This window comes from Manis pentadactyla, chromosome 6, assembly GCF_030020395.1.
Source record: "Manis pentadactyla isolate mManPen7 chromosome 6, mManPen7.hap1, whole genome shotgun sequence".
NCBI classification, from domain to species: domain Eukaryota; kingdom Metazoa; phylum Chordata; class Mammalia; order Pholidota; family Manidae; genus Manis; species Manis pentadactyla.
The window spans coordinates 121,828,097-121,848,021 of NC_080024.1; the positions used below are offsets into that span (position 1 = coordinate 121,828,097).

Here is a 19,925-nt window from a genome sequence, read left to right on the forward strand (position 1 = left end):
GTGCTCTTTTAGACGGAGAATCTAAAATCTGTAATGAAGTGTATGTTATTGTCCCTCATCTACTTGATAAATATCTTCACTATCATTTTATTAACAAGGAAATAAAATCTCAGAATGGTTATCGATGTACTTAGAGTCACAATTCTTGGGGGTGGTGGGACAAGCATTTGCTCCCGGGAGTTGATTTTCCTATACCCTTAGCAGCCCACCGCCAAGTTCAGGTGCCAGACAGGACCACTTGGGGTTCACCTCTGTCTCTGTGTTTGCCAACGGGTGTCCACTTCTCGAATTTGGTGGCAACTACACAAGTATTCATCCATCCACCAATTCATTAGCATTTGTGGAATATTTACTACATGCAATCTGGGAAGATCCTGGGATGATGGGGTGCAGACAGCTGGAATTTCAGAGGTTTCCAAGCGATGGGCACCTCAGAGAGAAACAAGGGTCCCGTGCTGCTGTCTTGTCTCACCTACTCACCTTCAAGGCTTTGAAAGTCAAATTGCCTCACCCACCACTTTATTATGATTATTATCTGCTTCATTAAAAGATTATTTCAAAGACTACTTTGTATCTCTACCTAAAAGATCATCAACAAAGCCTAGGCCATCTTTCGCTTGTTCCAAAAGTGCATGGAAAGAAGACTGTAACTCAATCTTTCTTGGTCATTTCTTCCTCCTCATCTTTGATCCCAAATGTTATTTCTCTGAAAATCTACAACTTTGCATTTGCACTTCTGCTTCAAGTGACCCAACAGTCTGGTGCTAAAAAGCTTCATAAAGAACCTTCTTTACATCAGTGAGTCTCACAAATCATTCCTGAGTGCCTGGAAGTATTTTGAGTGATCAAACAGAAGTAACTGATACAAGGGGTTTAACAGAAGGAGCCCTTTAAAAGGCACATGATCTTAAGTTATCCGGCAGAAGAGAATAAATCAATACCTGTTGGTTTAATGTGCAAGCTCCAGGCCATGAACCCACTTTGGAAACCACTCACTGCTTCGCAGCAACATTTTGAATCTGTAAGACTAAATAGAGATTTGCTGCAGAGCTGAAGCACTTGGCAAGAAGCAGCTGCAAGTTACATAGCCGTGGTGCGCGACAGAGAAAACACAGTCTGCCAGAGCAAATGGAATCAGAAAAAACGAAATGCAGCCTACCAAGAGTCAGGGCATACAAATGTGTGCTGAGGAATCTCAGAAACAAATCTCTAAGATGAAATGAAGGGAAGCATTTGGAAGTGGCATGTCCTGTCTGATGGGTGCTGGAAGATGAGCTGATGGAATCAGTGGGCTTATTAAATTAGGCTCAGGTGGCGGGCTCACCTAACAAGCAGAGGGGCACACTGAGGCGTGTCTCTACCTGCTGCTACATGGGGGATGTTTAACTGCTCTGCTGCTTCAAAGGGATCACACATTATCTTGGAACAAAGACAAAGATCCCTTCTGTGCCACTGAGGCTATTTAATTTATTTGGATTTTCAGTAGCAGAAAGTGCAACTTTGGAACACCAGTGCACTCAATAATTCTTGAGATGTATCATAATGTAGTTCCCCACCTTCAGGCTCCTAGAATAGAATCTTAGTTTCTTAGTATGGTGTTTGGAATTTTTCTGACAGTTTATTTCCCTTAGGATACAACAGTCAAACACTAAGTATCTGTTAGGTTCTGTGGCATAGCTAGTGATCAGTGAATAGAGTATGCCTAGGCTCTGGATTTTACTATCTGTAAGACATGGGCATGTGACTTACCCTCTCCAAGCCACACTTTCCTCATCTCTAAAAGTCCACACTTACCCTCGTGGGCTTCATGAAATCCCACTTTAATTGTGAGGACTACAGGTGAGAATGCTTGTGAGGTGCTTTACATAGTATGTAGAACATAATAACCATTAGATCATAAACTATTAAATAAATATGATTTTTGTGGGGGAGGTACTATGATTGTAGGATTTTGATGGAAGAGATTAACAATGTGAATGATTTCTGTATCTAAAAATGTTTCGTTCATAGCCTACCTTACATGTCTAAAAGCAGTGTTATTTTGGTGTGGTCTAACAGAGATGTGCAAACAGTTTTAAAGGAAAAACATTTGTTCTGATTTTCCAAACTGGGAGTTCTTGGACTTGCTATAAATGGTACATAATACCATTCATAATACTTACATAATAATGATAAGGACAGTGTCTTTTGGAAATTTTTTCTTCTACCTTTAGATATGACTTTATGGTTTTCAGAATACCTTACAGTTCCTAATTAGTTTTCCTCCATGAGGTTGGATCATTTTTCGTAGGCTTCGTATACAATCTGGGACATTCAACTGAGGCTGGGGAAGAAGTTTTACAAGATCAAAGGGCAAGTTTGGGACACAACTGGCTGGATTTAGAGTTCTTGGGAATTTGTGTGACAGTGCTTGCTTCCATGGAGAAATAAGCAGAAGGGTTTCTAAATCAAAGGGTAATCTCTGATCTAGAGTGGTGGTTCTCAGAGTGTGGTGGAATACCCATGTGGGTCCCAGGGCTTTTTAGGAGGTACACATGCTTTGAAGTCCAGCTACCTTCTGTTAAGGCAGACATTTAAAGAGACTTTTAAAATATAAAGCAAAGCCACTATTATCACTAAAATTTTTATGGTAGGGAAAATACAGTAATTTTTCATGAAAATATGGTACTTATATTAGTATGTAATGGGTTTATAATTTTTAATGAATTAGAATACACAGTAAAATTTTTTCTCAGCCTTAGTATTTAATATGGTAGATATCAATAAACACAGTCCATATAAACAAAAGCTTTTTGAGGTCCTCAGGGATTTATTTTTTATTTATTTTTTAAATTTTTTATTAAGGTATGTTTGATATACACTCTTATGAAGGTTTCACATGAAAAAACAATGTGGTTACTACATTTACCCATATTATCAAGTCCCCACCCATACCCCAATGCAGTCACTGTCCATCAGTGCAGCAAGATGCCACAGATCCACTGTGTGCCTTCTCTGTGCTACACTGTTCTCCCTGTGATCCCCCACACCATGTGTACTAAACATAATACCCCTCAATCCCCTTCTCTCTCCCTCCCCACCTGCCCTCCCACACCCCTCCCCTTTGGTAACCACTAGTTCATTCTTGGAGTCTCTGAGTCTGCTGCCATTTTGTTCCTTCAGTTTTGCATCATTGTTTACTCCACAAATGAGGGAAATTATTCGGCATTTGTCTTTCTCTGCCTGGCTTATTTCACTGAGCATAATGTTCTCCAGCTCCATCCATGTTGTTGCAAATGGTAGGATTTGTTTCTTTCTTATGGCTGAATAGTATTCCATTGTGTATATGTACCACATCTTCTTTATCCGTTCATTTACTGATGGACACTTAGGTTCTTTCCATACCGTGGCTATTATAAAAAGTGCTGCAATAAACATAGGGGTGCATATGTCTTTTTGAATCTGAGAAGTTGTTTTCTTTGGTTAAATTCCAAGGAGTGGGATTCCCGGGTCAAATGGTATTTCTATTTTTAGTTTTTTGAGGAACCTCCATATTGCTTCCCACAATGGTTGAACTAGCTTACATTCCCACGAGCAGTGTAAGAGGGTTTTCCTTTCTCTGCATCCTCGCCAGCATTTGTTGTTCTTAGTCTTTTCGATGCTGGCCATCCTTACTGGTGTGAGGTGATATCTTATTGTGGTTTTAATTTGCATTTCCCTGATGATTAGTGATGTGGAGCATCTTTTCATGTGTCTGTTGGCCATCTGAATTTCTTCTTTGGAGAACTGTCTCTTCATATCCTCTGCCCATTTGTTAATCGGGTTATTTAATTTTTGGGTGTTGAGGCGTGTAAGTTCTTTATATATTTTGGATGTTAACCCCTTGTCAGATATGTCATTTACAAATATATTCTCCCATACTGTAGGATGCCTTTTTTGTTCTGTTGATGGTGTCCTTTGCCATACAGAAACTTTTTAGTTTGATGTAGTCCCATGAGTTCATTTTTGCTTTTCTTTCCCTTTCTCAAGCAGATGCGTTCAGGAAGAAGTTGCTCATGCTTATATTCAGGAGATGTTTGCCTATGTTGTCTTCTAAGAGTTTTATGGTTTCATGACTTACATTCAAGTCTTTAATCCATTTCAAGTTTACTTTTGTGTATGGGGTTAAACAATAATCCAGTTTCATTCTCTTACATGTGCTGTACACTTTTGCCAACACCAGCTGTTGAAGAGGCTGTCATTTCCCCATTGTATGTCCATGGCTCCTTTATCATATAGTAATTGACCATTTATGGTTGGGTTTATGTCAGTGCTCTCTAGTCTGTTCCATTGGTCTATGGGTCTGTTCTTGTGCCAGTACCAAATTGTCTTGATTACTGTGGCTTTGTAGTAGAGCTTGAAGTTGGGGAGCATAATTTCCCCTGCTTTATTCTTCCTTCTCAGGATTGCTTTGGCTATTCAAGGCCTTTTGTGCTTGCATATGAATTTTAGGACGATTTTCTGTAGTTTGTTGAACAATGCTCTTTGTATTTTGATAGGAATTGCATTGACTCTATAGATTGCTTTACACAGGATGGCCATTTTGACAATATTAATTTTTCCTATCCATGAGCACAGGATGTGTTTCCATTTATTGGTATCTTTTTAAATTTCTCTCATGAGTGTCTTGTAGTTTTCAGGGTATAGGTCTTTGACTTCATTGGTTAGGTTTATTCCTAGGTATTTTATTCTTTTTGATGCAATTGTGAATGGAATTGTTTTCCTGATTTCTCTCTCTGCTAGTTCATTGTTAATGTATAGGAATGCCACAGCTTTCTGTGTATTAATTTTGTATCCTGAAACTTTGCTGAATTCAGATATTAGATCTAGTAGTTTTGGAGTGGATTCTTTAGGGTTTTTTATGTACAATATCATGTCATATGCAAACAGGGACAGTTTAACTTCTTCCTTGACAATCTGGATGCCTTTTATTTCTTTGTGTTGTCTGATTGCTGTGGCGAGGACCTCCAGAACTATGTTGAATAAAAGTGGAGAGAGTAGCATCCTTGTCTTGTTCCTGATCTTAAAGGGAAGGCTTTCAGCTTCTCACCATTAAATATAATGTTGGCTGTGGGTTTCTCATATATGACCTTTATTATGTTGAGGTACTTGCCCTCTATACCCATTTTGTTGAGAGTTTTCATCATGAATGGATGTTGAATTTTGTCAAATGCTTTTTCAGCATCTATGGAGATGATCATGTGGTTTTTGTCCTTCTTTTTGTTGATGTGGTGGATGATGTTGATGGATTTTCAAATGTTATACCATCCTTGAATCACTGGAATAAATCCTACTTGATCATGATGGATGATCTTTTTGATGTATTTTTGAATTCAGTTTGCTAATATTTTGTCAAATATTTTTGCATCTACGTTCATCAGGGATATTGGTCTGTAATTTTCTGTTTATGTGGTGTCTTTGCCTGGTTTTGGTATCAGAGTGATGTTGGCCTCATAGAATGAGTTTGGAAGTATTCCCTCCTCTTCTATTTCCTGGAAAACTTTAAGGAGAATGGGTATTATGTCTTCACTAAATGTTTGATAAAATTCAGTAGTGATGCCATCTGGTACAGGAGTTTTGTTCTTAGGTAGTTTTTTGATTACCAGTTCAATTTCATTGCTGGTAGTTGGTCTGTTCAGATTTTCCGCTTCTTCCTTGGTCAGCCTTGGAAGGTCGTATTTTTCTAGAAAGTTGTCCATCTCTTCTAGATTATCCAGTTTGTTAGCATATAATTTTTCATAGTGTTCTCTAATAATTTTTTGTATTTCTGAGCTGTCCACAGTGATTTTTCCTTTCTCATTTCTGATTCCCTTTTTTTCTTGATAAGTCTGGCTAGGAGTTTATCTATTTTGTTTATTTTCTTGAAGAACCAACTCTTGCTTTCATTGATACTTTCTATTGTTTTATTCTTCTCGATTTTATTTATTTCTGCTCTAATCTTTATTATGTCCCTCCTTCTACTGACTTTGGGCCTCATTTGTTCTTCTTTTTCTAGTTTCATTAATTGTGAGTTTAGACTGCTTATAAGGGATTGTTCTTCTTTCCTGAGGTAGGCCCATATTGCAATATACTTTCCTCTTAGCATGGCCTAGGCTGCGTCCCAGAGATTTTGCAGTGTTGAATCATTGTTGTCATTTGTCTCCATATATTGCTTGATCTCTGTTTTTATTTGGTCATTGATCCATTGATTATTTGGAGCATGTGAAGCCTCCATGTGTTTGTGAGATTTTTCATTTTCTTTGCATAATTTATTTCTAGTTTCATACCTTTGTGGTCTGAGAAACTGGTTGGTACAATTTCAATTTTTTTGAATTTACTGAGGCTCTTTTTGTGGCCTAGTATATGATCTATTCTTGAAAATGTTCTATGTGCACTTGGGAAGAATGTGTATTCTGCTGCTTTTGGATGTAGAGTTCTGTAGATGTCTGTTAGGTCCATCTGTTCTAATGTGTTGTTCAGTGCCTCTGTGTCATTATTACTTATTTTCTGTCTGGTTGATCTGTCCTTCAGAGTGAGTAGAGTGTTGAAGTCTAGAATGAATGCATTGCATTCTATTTCCCCTTTTAATTCAGTTAGTATTTGTTTCACATATGTAGGTGCTCCTGTATTGGGTGCATAGATATTTATAATGGTTATATATTCTCGTTGGATTGACCCCTTTATCATTATGTAATGTCCTTCTTTGTCTCTTGTTACTTTCTTTGTTTTGAAGTCTATTTTGTCTGATACAAGTACTGCAACTCCGGCTTTTTTCTCTCTATTAGTTGCATGAAATATCTTTTTCTGTCCCTTCACTTTTAGTCTGTGTATGTCTTTGGGTTTCAAGTGAGTCTCTTGCAGGCAGCATATAGATGGGTCTTGTTTTTTTTATCCATTCAGTGACTCGATGTCTTTTGATTGGTGCATTCATTCCGTTTACATTTAGGGTGATTATTGATAGGAATGTACTTATTGCCATTGCAGACTTTAGATTCATGGTTACCAAAGGTTCAATGTTAACTTCCTTATTATCTCAGAGTCTAACTTAACTCACTTAATATGCTATTACAAACACAATCTAAGGTTTCTTTTCTTTTTCTCCTCCTTTTTCTTCCTCCTCCATTCTTTATATATTAGGTATCATATTCTGTACTCTTTGTCTTTCCCTTGATTGACTTTGGGGATAGTTACTTTAATTTTGCATTTGCTTAGTAATTAGCTGTTCTACTTTCTTTACTGTGGTTTTATTACCTCTGGTGACAGCTATTAAACCTTAGGAACACTTCCATCTATAGCAGTCCCTCCAAAATACACTGTAGAGATGGTTTGCAAGGTAAATTCTCTCAGCTTTTGCGTATCTGGAAATTGTTTAATCCATTGTTCAAATTTAAATGATAATCTTGCCGGATAAAGTAATCTTGGTTCCAGGCCCTTCTATTTCATTGCCTTAAATACATCATTCACTCCCTTCTGGTCTGTAAGGTTTCTTCTGATGGGCTTTCCTTTGTATGTGATCTTATTTCTCCCTCTGGCTGCTTTTAATAGTCTGTCCTTATCCTTGATCTTTGCCATTTTAATTACTATATGTCTTGTGTTGTCTTCCTTGGGTCCCTTGTTTTGGGAGATCTGTGCATCTCCATCACCTGAGAGACTATCTCCTTCCCCAGATTGGGGAAGTTTTCAGCAATTACCTCCTCAAAGACACTTTATATCCCTTTCTCTCTCTCTCTTCTTCTCCGAGGTTCTCAGTCATTTTTAAAGTGTGAAGGAGTCCTGAGACTAAATTTGAGAGCTCTTGTCCTAGTGGTTTTGGCTCCTAGTGCCGGGTTTGGAATGTTTATAATTAGCTAGTAATTCTGAGACTCTAAAGAAAAATACATGACTCTTACTATTGTTTGTGAAAATACAAAGATGAAACTGCTTTATTTTTTTCCCCAAAAAAATAGGAGGATCCACAAAGATTGAGTACTGCCTCTCTGTCTAACTAGATGCCCTCATTGTGCCAATGGCTGCACTGGGCTAGCTAATAAGGTGGGGCAGTCCTTTTCTCAGAGTCACTGTTAAATCTGTTAACTTGGGGTGAGGGAATATGGAGATGGAGATGATCTTCATTCATTAACATGTGAACAGATTTGTTTAACACCTGTATTCATTGACATCCCAGGCTCTTTGGGAAATATATAGACTGTCAGAGTTCTTAATTCAAGCCAGATAAATTTTGGGGGATGGGTAGCAGTAGACAACAAGGACTCCTGAGGTCCCCCGTGGGAGGCATGTTGGGATTTAAGAGTGGAAGGTAGACAAAGCAGGACCAAAGCCCCCCTTCATTTCCTCCATACTTTTGCATTGTCCTGGCCACTGGCAAAATGAGGATGAGCAAGAAAATTCATAAGAAGCCATGCAATCAGGAAAAGAGGGGGTGAGTGGAGATGGTGCAGAGGAAGGCGGTGCTACTCCTTTCCCAAGCAGCTGCCCAGCCCTCAGTTCTGCAGCAGCGAGCTCTTCAAGACCTAGAACCAGGGGCCACGCTGGGCTGTACCATTGGTTCTTGGTCCTAGAAGGACTCAGCACATGATGACTACTACTTGACACCAGATTTTCTGAATGTACAGGCTTTAAGATGCCATGTAGGCTGGTTGAAATTCAAGGTATAATGTTTGAGGTGTGACAAAGATTACTGTATGGATTTGGTGGATAAAGAAGAATGATTATTTTGGTTTTGAACATGATAAGCCTGAGAGGTCACACCCAGGTAGAGATGTCCAATAGGCAGTTAGAAATAGGATCTCGGGGAAGGTGTGGGTAGATGTGTTTCCTTGTAAATAAGCAAAATATAGAGATGGTTGAGGTTGTGGATAGATGAGGCAATTTTAATAATTATGTCTTCTTTGTTTATCTTTAGCTTTTCCATGTGGCCTATGTTTTAATCAAATTTGCAAATTCTCCTCGCCCTGATCTTTGGGTCTTAGAAAGATCTGTAGACTTTGGAAGCACCTACTCACCTTGGCAATATTTTGCTCGTAAGTAATCTTGCTTACCATATTATGAGGGGCTTTGATTATTTGCAACAGATCAAAACTGTATTTAACTAGAAAATTAGTCTCTCAGTGTGGCTAGTTAGGGACAGGTCAGTTTTTAACTTTCTAGGTCACCCTCAGAACATCCTTACCTCTCAAGCATGTATGCATTAATTCCAAGGTTATGCATGCAAAACTGAGGTTGAAATGCCTTTTATGGTAACAGTTCTTGCCATGATTTTGGGGGAGACAGTGCACCTATAACTGGGTTATAGCTCTAGTGCTTTTCCTTTATGTACAATTAGGAACTTAGTTCCATTTTTAGGGATCCTGCATTTTACATTACTTCCCTGGATCCTGTCATCCTCACTAATAGAGAATGTTGGTGTCTCTGGACCCTATGATGAATTGAAGTGGACAGGGATTTTACCTGGGTACTGGGTTTTCCATGAATGTTCCTTAGAGGGTAAACTTGCTTAATGAGTGAGTATTTAGAACATCTCCAAACCTTGCTGTTGAAAGAAGTGGCCTGAAATGACTTGGTATTTGAATGAACTGAAACTTCATTCTAGGCTTTGGTTTGAAAGTCTTAAATGCTTCTCTGTTCTTTTCTTGCTTAAGGGAAAGAATCTTCCTTAAAAATGTATTTTACCTTAAGAATGTATTTTCTTAAAATCATAAGGTTTCTTACAGCAAGATGCTAATATTTTATAATATTAAAATGTGTCCTTCCTAGACTCTAAAGTAGACTGTTTGGAACAATTTGGGCAGGAGGCAAACACAGCTCTCACCAGAGATGATGATGTACTTTGTACTACTGAATATTCCCGGATTGTACCTTTGGAAAATGGTGAGGTACGTAGATTTGGGGGGCTGTGAGAGATAAGACTCAGAAATTAACACGAAGATATCAAATTTTTCACGTTGTGAAACTTGCGCCTTCAAGGGGACCTGACATAGGTCATGATGGAATCCGGTGCTTGGGACTAGATGGTAAAGGAATCACATTGAAGACGCACAGAATGAGTTGTGTTGAAAATTCTTTTTTTATTTTATTTAACTGAGGTATATTTGACATTGCAAATTCCATCTGAGGTCTTTAATTCTTCTCAGGAAGTCAGGATTCCAGGTTTAAGGCCCACAGGATTTGAACTCTCTGGTGGAATATTTAGAAATCGGGCTGCTAGTGTTGGAGGTGAAGACCCCCTCCCACTGCTTGACAAACCCGTTATCCCTCTAAGAGTGAGGATATGAGGAGGAGGTGGTGGCCCTGGTCCCTGATCCTTTTTGGCAGGGTGGGTATTATCTGTAAGGGAAAAAAAGGATTGCTGTCCCTTTGGACATCAGGCTCTTGTGAAGTCAGCCAGACTATTGTTAGAGGAGAACAACAGGAAAACAAAGGTGGGGAAAACCAGAGAATTCCATGGAAATTGTGAGGCCATCATAAACGTGAGGTGAGTTTCAAATGAATTTCCTTAAAGGGTGTCAGTCTTCCTCTGCTGGTAGAGAGATCTTTCCTGAGAAGCTCTGTCCAAATCTTCCAATGACTGGTGAGTGGTTCATGTCTCAGATGTGTGGGACTTGGACTTCATCTCCTCGGGCTTTAAAACAAAGCCTGGGTTTCACATAGATTGTTTTGTCTCCTTCGCTGTCAGTTTTACATGCAGAGACTTCCTTTTTCAACCTCATTTTCATAATGTAATGTTAGCTTAGTTTCTTGTAGGCATCTTGACAAAAAGTTGTTTCTTTATATTTAGAGATTTTTAACATTGTATTTTCAACAGTTCCTAGTGTTACAGCCCCACAACTGCACTGATAGAACAAAGGATTTGAAAATGAATGAGCATTGCCTGAGAGCGCAGGTGTCAGGGACAGATGGCTCACATTTAGATCTAGGAAGGGGACTGGAGATGAAACTAGCAATGACATTTTTAGACATAAACAAGACCCAAGACCACCTACAACAGTGACCCGCTCAAAGAAGCTAAGTGCTTGCATGTGAGTTAGTTTACTTTAGTCACAGTTTTAATTTTTTCCCCTCTGTGTGTGTTTGGTTATTTTAGGTTGTGGTGTCTTTGATAAATGGTCGTCCAGGTGCAAAAAATTTTACCTTCTCTCACACCCTGAGGGAGTTCACCAAGGCAACGAACATCCGCTTGCGTTTCCTGCGAACAAACACCCTTCTTGGGCACCTCATCTCTAAAGCGCAGAGAGATCCAACTGTCACCCGGCGGGTGAGTGGTGTTTTGAGGCACCTAGTTGGCAGCTTTTGTGACATTTTTTGCTTATCAAATGAGTTGCCTTGAACTCTCTCAAGTAATCTTTACAGCCAGTAATGGTGTAGGTGTACGAGTTGTTCTTGTCTGAAATATTAGATGTAATTTATAAGGTTGGTTGTTGAAAAAAAATCATTATATTCAAAGAAGATGAAAGACAAAAGATGATAGCCTGCCTGTTATTAGTCTATAATAGCCAATAACTTATTGGTTATAATAACCTATTATATCCAATAATCTAGTATAACCAACAAACCCCAAGTCTCAGGGCTTAAGAGAGTAAAGGTTCATTTTTTTGCTTATGTCAGAGTCTCCTGTGGGTCAGCAGGCGGGATCAGCTAGATGCCGTCATACAGGGAGCTGGGCTTTTTCTAGCTAGATGGGCAGCTGTCCTGTAGGATCTGAGTCCTCCCTTGGAACCCCTTCACCTGGTCAGCAGATAAGGGGAGAGGGAGCACAGAGAAGCTCCACCTTCCGCTAGCCACACAGGTCACTTCCATGGGTAGGAACTGGTGGAGGAGCCCCACCTGGATGCAGGCAGCTGGGGAATGCTTTCGAGTCTGAGTGAAGGAGACGTAGGTGGTGGTGACCCTAGGACTGTCTGCTGTATTGGATCACATACTCTCAGTGTCAGGACAGTACCTCTGTCTCCTAGGCACAGAGGGAGCCAACCGAATAAATATTGTGAGCTTACTCTTCTCCCACCCTCTTATCTCCTGCCCATGCCTCCCACTGGCCAAACCCAAAACCAGAAACCAGAGGGCAAGAGAACTTTTTTGCAGCCGTAAAGTTCGGCCAAAGGGCAAAGGGTAGCATGGAGAAAGGTAGGCCTGGAGAGTGACCCGCAAGGGTGAGTGGAAGATGTCCAGAGCACATTATAGAGGGTGGCTTCTTGGGTAGGTAATATCAGAGAGCTGGGAGAGGAAACAGGAGAGAGAAGGGTAAGATTTCCTAGTTTTGAGCATTTTCCAGAAAGGTCAGTCATCTAGGAGGCAGGTGGCCTGTCTTCTGTGTTTTCTACCCCCTCTCCTTGGAGCTGCTGTAGGTGGAGAATACTTTGGATCCAAGGATGGAATTTACAAGGCAGAGCTGGGCTGTCGGGTAAACTGTAGCCAGGCGGTGTTTACATTCCTCCAGGTGTTTTGGAGCCTCGCCACAAATGTACCTCACCCTCCTTTTTTTTCAGTTATCTTTTTGGGGGTTGCAAGATTTGTGCTCATATATATGTATGTTGCTTTTCATTTAGGTGACTATAGTCTTCTCTATTAAATAATTTTTTATGGAATGCACCACATACATCATCTTGACCCCCCAAATCTAGGTTGCTTCTTGAATTGGAGGGAGAGAATGCAGCTACCCTACCCCATGCGTGTGTGCTGCAGGGGTGAAGGCAGGTGGGGTGCCTCTCTCTCTCTCTGGGTGTTAAGTTGTCACAGCAAGCCCTCTAATTATGAATTTATTTGTATGAATAGGAGGGATGTTAATGCCTTTGGGCTAAGTAAGACCTTGTCGATGAAATGGCCTACCAACATTTGTGGCCTGGTTTAAGGGCTGATCATTGCCTAGGTCTGAATCTTCCTCTGTCTGGCTTTATGGAGCTTGAAACTCTGTCTTTGGCTTTAGTAACTCTGAGCCAGGCAGCCTTTAACCACTGCTGGGGGTCCCTCCCACTCTCAGTACTGTTTTTAAATCTATCATAGTAAGGGTTCTCTCCCTTCTCAGAGCCTGCACATAGCCATACAACATTTTTGATAGAAACGTTTTATTTTGGGTAAATAAATAGGTTTAATTTATGAAACACAAATGTTTATATTTTTAAAAAACCTGGCAAGCACTTAATCCCTTTCCAAAAGGCTGTAGAATATGATTCTTTTCCCAGGCAATCTCCCTCCATGCATTTAAAGCATTTGATTTTTAAGTGTGCACACACTGGGCGGTGTGCTATTAAATTTGATTGAGGAATGCATTTATTTTGTAAGACAAGTTGCATCCAAACAGCTCCCCTTGGTGTTGATGTAAGCTCAAGAAGAGAGGGTGAGAGGGACACAGGATCCATACAGATATGAGTTAAAGATTAGTAAAGGAGTTTATGTTGCTGTTTTGTAAAACTGCCACATTGTGTGTTCTGTTGCACAGTATTATTATAGCATAAAGGACATCAGCATTGGCGGGCGGTGTGTTTGCAATGGCCATGCTGAAGTATGCAGTGCAAACAATCCTGAAAAACTGTAAGTACATTGGACAGATTTTTTAAGTCTTGCTGTGAACAAGTCTAATTGCTTCAGTGGGTATTTGCATCCCATTACATGTTTCTAAGTTCCTGCCCTCAACAGGAATGTTTCCTTATCAACAAAGAGGTGGGGTGTGTGCCTCCCCAACTTCAGCCCTACATACAGTCCCCCGCAGCCCGTAGCAGATGTGGCTAATCAATCATAGCGCTCTGCGGCTGATCTGGGATGCAGCCACCAGGTCCCCCCCTACTGCCCTCCACCCCCCATCCTCGCCACCCCATGCCGAGATGGTGCCCCAGGCAGCCATGAATAATTGTTTAGAGTTGGCAAGAGAAATAAAACTTGTGTGTCATCCCTGGCCTAATGGGATCAGGGGTATACATTTTCAAATCCTTTCTGTTTTTTTTCATTGTGGTAAAACACACGATGTAAAGTTTACCAGCTAAGCATTTTTAAGTGGTAGTGGCTTAAGCTCAGCAGTGTTAAATATGTTCACATTGTTGTGCAGTACATCTCCAGAATTCTTTTTATCTTCTAACACTGAAACGCTCTGCCCGGTAAGCCACTTCCCATTTCCCCCTCCCTCGGGCCCTGGTGACAACCATTCTACTTTTCTGTCTCAATGAATTTGACTAAGTACTTCATGTAATCACACAGTATTTGTCTTTCTGTGACTGCATGGTGAACTCAGGCTTGTCCGTGTTGTAGCCTTTGTCAGATTCCCTTCCTTTCTAAGACTGAATAGTATTTCATTATGTATATATACCATTCCTCCATCTACTGGTGGTCATATAGGTTGCTGCCACCTTTTGGTTATCATGAATAATGCTGCTACGGACTTGGGTGGATCCATTTTTGTTTTTAATTGAGGCATATTGTACACACAATAAGGTGCAGGGATCTTACCTTATTATTTTTAGTGCTCAGCAGTTGTATACTCATGTTACCACCAAAAGAGGGGTACTTTTACAGGCTGCAATTTATAGAAGGCTCGATGCAGTAATAATTTTCTCTCAATGTTTTCTTGAAAGTCTGTAATTTTCTGTGAGCACCGTTTTGTCAGGTTCAGGTTTGTGCATTGTTAGGCCTAGCTTCATGTTGGGGCAGAGGTTCCAGCCACCTGCTCATGTGCGCCATGGAGCCCTTCTCCCCACCAGCAGCCCCTCATGTTGTCAGTCTCCTTCAGCGATCAGGTGGTGCTAGCTGAGAGTGCGATGTGAATCTGTCAACCATCTAGCCTTTAATCAGCAAGGACTTGTTTATTCATTATTAATCTATTGCTGCCATTTAGCTTCCTGGAAAACAGGGCCCTAGGACACCTGAAGGCAGGTCAGGGGATCCTGAGTTGGAGAGAGAGGGGAGAGGAGAGGTTGGTGTAGTGTAGAAGAGTTACGTCATTGGAGGTCTGAGCTTCCTGCTTAGAAGGGCTTCCAAGCCCTGTTGTCCTTGGCAGGCAGGCCTGGAGGGGTTCTCTACTGGCAGTTATGAGTAGAGAGACTCTCTCTTTGCCTCAGCGAAGGCTGTTTGCCTCTGGTCTATACCAGCATAACTGCCTTGCCTAGTATTGTCTGTTGGTTTGCTTCTGCCCAATAGGCTGACCTGCAGCAGTGCTGATGAAATCCACATCCATAAATAGGAAAAAATCTTTTAATATATCTAAGGGGATGCAAAGACTTAATGGAGGGCGTCAAGGCTGGACAATCAGAAGAGTTAGTTAGACAAGCAGAACCCATAAAGAGGCAGAAGAGGGCTTTATCATGTGTGCTATGCTGACCGTGGTGCCTGGAAACATCGACGGATCATAAATTTAACTCTGAGCTTCCCAGCAGGCAACTCAAAAAGAGAAAGTGGCTCAGTTTCTTATTTCACTATGATCATAAACTAAAAACTGATCAATTATTTAAGAGATGCCTAAGGGACACTACACTAACTTCTCTCCAACTCATTGACACTTGGACCAGACAAAACATTTCTTTGGATGCAGGGTGGGGCAGTCATCATGAAGAGGATCTTTATTAAGCATCTGTAGTAATATCCTTACGGCAGATGCAAAGGTGAATTTTCTTTAGAAGCCATCAGCTTGAGCTCAGAGAGAATCAGAAATACCAATTATTTGGGGTTATCAATATGATTCAGGCAAATAAACAGCTATTTTTTTGCTATGCTCAATTTTAATCTCCCTATATGAGTTGGGCCATATGTTCTATAAGAAATCATCCCTAAATAATTCTTTACACAGCTTGTGCAAATACTTTATTGGTAATGAACTGAAATTCCCTATTTGGTGAAAGCCCATTTGGACTCTAGCTGTTATGTGCTGCTAGTTAAATATATGTCCATTTGCTGTACAGGCAGCTGAGCTGGGAGAGGAGTGACACCTTCTCTTAGGAGTGTAGCTGAACATATGCCATCCCACCTCCCCTTGGAAGAGGGGGAATCCTCATAGGCAGAGCTGAGACCTTTCTTAGACAACTGTTTTGAATCCCTTTTCAAGCACAGTTGAAGGAGAGCTCAGACCTTGGAGTTCTAATCTAATGCCATGGCTACAATTGCATTTTAACTTGGAAAAGTTTTAAGGCAGAAATATAAACCTTTGAATGTAGATTTTTAGACTGTTCTCTTTGGCTTGCTGAGTAATCTCAGCTGTTGGCCCTGTGACAGAGCTTTCTGCTGGAGCACAGCCTCTTGGAGCAGAGTCCTTGCAGATCTTGCTAGTAACTGTCTCTTGGATTCCGTGAATCTGTGCCTGACCCCAGGTGGAGAGCAAGAAACCTGAGCAGCTCTTTTTCACAGGATGACTCCAGACGTCTGTGAAGAAGTGATACTCAACAAATTTCAGTAAACTCAGAACTAGCTCGCTCAAGTGTTCATTTGTTGTGATATAAGGTAGTAGAGAAGAAAGAGATGGGAGTCTGGAATCAGACAAACAGGTCTGAAATCTGGCTTTCTATTTATTGTTGCTTGACCATTGGCAAGTGTTTTAATACTTCTGAATCTATAAAATGCAGATAACAGAATGGGTGGGGGACTTGAAATAACAGATGCAAAAATGCTTTGTTCCCATATTACTCAATAAATGGTATGGTGGGTGACTGTGATGATTGTCAATTTTTCACACTGGAACAAGTGATTTTAATCCTAACTTTGAATAACAGAGGTGTGGACATGCCCAGGTTTCGGTGTGAATGCCAGCACCACACCTGTGGGGAAACGTGTGATCGCTGTTGTGCTGGGTACCATCAGAGGCGCTGGTGGCCTGCCACGTGGGAGCAGAGCAATGAGTGTGAAGGTGAGCACTCAGGGAGGGGTGCCAGGGGCTCAGCCCTGCTCAAGGCTTCCCTTCATTTCCACTTGAAGACTGTTTTCCGTGTTTGGGGAGAGTGTGGATCATGACAGTCTTAGGGACTCAGGCCTGCCTATTGCAATGAAAAACTGATAGACTGGAGGTAACAGTGCCTCACTCTAAATTCAGATATAAATATGAGAACAAAATAACAACAAGAATCATTAATAATCACTGACTGTGTATGCAAGATGGGGCTGTGTGCCTCCACATGTTGACTGCTCTTTTTAGCAATCGGCAATATGATACAGCCACTAATAAATTTTAAACCCTTACCATTTCTTAGAACGTGATATTAGATCAGAATCCTAACAGTTTTGAGGACTGAGGTCTGGAGGTGGTGAGATTGGCATTAAACAGAGAGCTAGACTCCCTTAGGAAGCAGGCGTCATGGGAGGGACACAGTCACAGGACGAGGTGGGTGTAGGGTGGAGGGGACCAGAGAGGGAGGTAAAAAGGCCAGAGGCTGCTTTTCATTATAGGTGTAATGTAAAATAAGAAAATCGTTTTTAACAAGCAAGCCCTAAAACATCCAACTGAAGATCCTATTTAAATTGACCTTCTTAGGAGGCCACATATTTATTCCAACTGCTGCAAACATTTTTTGTAACTTTTAGTTACTGGCGTTGGAGACTGTGGCCTATTTTTCCTGAATTTTCTTAGCTCTGGAAGATGGATTTGCTTTCTCGAATGAACAAAAGGTTTTTGGATCCAATTTTGTTGACCTGGGTAGGTAAGAGAATCCGTACTTTATACATTTTAGCCAGGTATTTTTTGTAATTCTTAAGAGCTAAGACTGATGATCTCAATGACCAGCAAACTTACTTGAGAGGCATTTCCAGTGAGTTCTTTGAGAGATTCTAACTTTGTTGGAAGGTTTGATGCTGCCCCAGGCAAATGCTCCAATGCGTCTCTAGGTCCAGGGATGTTACTCTGCTGGCCATTCTCACTTTATATTCATAGCTAACAGGTTCCTCTCCCACTTCCCGATTCATCACCCCCAGATAATGGGACCTGAAAGAGGGAGAGGAAATAACCAGGGGCTGTTTCTTCGAGGACTTTCAGGCTCTGGTTTAGGATACTTTGATTGAATAAGTACTATTACATGAACTCCCAACATTAGCAATTTCATTAGTTTTCCAGAATAACTTAGGAGCCCTTCAGTGAATGCCATGCTTTACTCCAGCACATACAAAAAGTTTAAAAAATTTCCTTTTATGAGTTTTTAACCTTTATAAACTTGTCCAAATGGTTTGGACAATTTCTTAATAAAGATCCTAAGAATTACAGAAACAGCATATGGAAAACTCAGACCTATTAAGATACATTCCCTAGGTACTTTTCTAAATTCTGTTTGAATTTGTGCAGTTCAAAATAAACAGTCTTGAGAAATGCAGTGGGTACAAATGCCTTGAAATTTTTTTTATCATGGCACTGCTGGGCAATTAAAAATAAGAAAATGATATCTTGTTAAAAATAGGATAATTTGTCTAATTTCCAATTTAGTCTTCTTCCCTAATATATTTGCCTGGGAACTTGACTGAAACATACGAATTCTTGGAAAAATTCGGAAAATTTGATCTAGGTGGAATATAATGAATGCATGTTCTGCTTAAGAAAGAATAAGAATTTTTATGTTAATTTTTTTTCATCTTGGCAGTAATAAAGATCCTAAATGACTTTTAACTTACATTTTCTAATTTAGAAGTATTATATATTACTTGTAGATAACTTGGAAATGATAGGAAGTAAATTACTACAATTTTACTATTCAAAGAGAACTACTATTAGTATTTTGTTAGATATTTTAATTTTTTTTCATGCATACTTTAAATACTCCAGATTATACCATATGTACAATTTTATATTCTGATCTTTTTTCACTGAATATTTTTAGATATTTCCCCTATATTACTAAAAACTCTTTGAAATCCTTTTGATGGCTCATAATATTGTTACTCTATGGATTCAAGTGCATTCAACAAGTCTTTCTTGAGTACCCACTCTGTGCTATCTAACTATGCGCACATCCCTTAATCTCACTAAGCCTCAGCCTCCCATCTGGGCTATGGACATAATAGCACCTACCTTAGAAAGTTGTGGAGCAGATTAAATGAGATAATGCATGTAAAACACTTCTCATAGTGTACCAAGAGCTCAGTTATTCCCGTTAGTAGTCATAATAGCAATAATAATAATATTCTGTGTACACATGAAGCTCAAATGGCATTTTGGTTTATCTTAATTTGTTGTAATTATGTGACTTTTTTTAATATCACATGAAAGAAGTTGTAAATTGCATATTGTTATAGGTTGGTCTTTATGTAAAAATCTCTGAATTTTCTACCAGGAGAGTCCCTAATGTTGTAGAATAGACTTTACTGTAGGTCAACGAACAGTAGTACTCTGGGGGAATTTAAGTGTCCCATAGTAATGATGGAATATTGACTTAGTATGCTTTTTTTTTAGCATGCAACTGTCATGGCCATGCCATTGACTGCTACTATGATCCAGAGGTTGAGAGGCAGCAGGCAAGCTTGAATATTCAAGGCATCTATGCAGGTGGAGGGGTCTGCATTAATTGTCAGGTGAGGCACTGTTTAAGTCAAACTAGATGTGTCATCAGAGAAAAGGAGTATTCAGTAAGCCCTGCTCCTAAAAGGTGTCAAGAAAGCATTCTGCAACTGAAAGTATTTTCTGAGACCATCTCTCTACTTTTGTACACAAGAGGCCTTGTTAGCTGGATGTAATTTAAAGATTGTAGATAAAATGGACCTAGGCAGGTTTTCCCAAACTCTTGATTAGATTCTTCATTTAGGTTTTTCTAAATGGAGAGAATTCCTGGCTCTCATTCTTTCTGTTATCCATCTTGTGGCAGAAAGGCCATAAAATGGGAGGGTATATAGGTATCAACTTCCCTGCTGACTCTAAATCTGACTTTCAAGCAGATTCTGAATCTATGCTTAGGAATCTATACTGCAGAAGAATGTCATGATCAATTAATGGTGTCTGCTATCAATACCACATAAAAAACACTGGTTTTTCATCCCTTCTATAGGAC

At 40.0% G+C, this 19,925-nt stretch overlaps 1 protein-coding gene across 7 annotated transcripts in view; it reads left to right on the forward strand.

Annotated features, from left to right (window-relative positions):
- LAMA3 (laminin subunit alpha 3) overlaps window positions 1-19,925 on the forward strand; it is a 242,243-nt gene that overhangs the window by 54,834 nt on the left and 167,484 nt on the right. For 5 of the 7 annotated variants that reach the window (XM_057504103.1, XM_057504102.1, XM_036905734.2 and 2 more), the window contains exons 3-8: window positions 8,900-9,017; window positions 9,751-9,869; window positions 11,078-11,248; window positions 13,427-13,518; window positions 16,677-16,810; window positions 19,334-19,452. In XM_057504103.1, coding sequence (XP_057360086.1) covers window positions 8,900-9,017; window positions 9,751-9,869; window positions 11,078-11,248; window positions 13,427-13,518; window positions 16,677-16,810; window positions 19,334-19,452 — 753 coding nt within the window. The remainder of the gene's footprint in view (window positions 1-8,899; window positions 9,018-9,750; window positions 9,870-11,077; window positions 11,249-13,426; window positions 13,519-16,676; window positions 16,811-19,333; window positions 19,453-19,925) is intronic. The other 2 variants (XM_057504098.1, XM_036905736.2) reach the window with 1 other exon arrangement.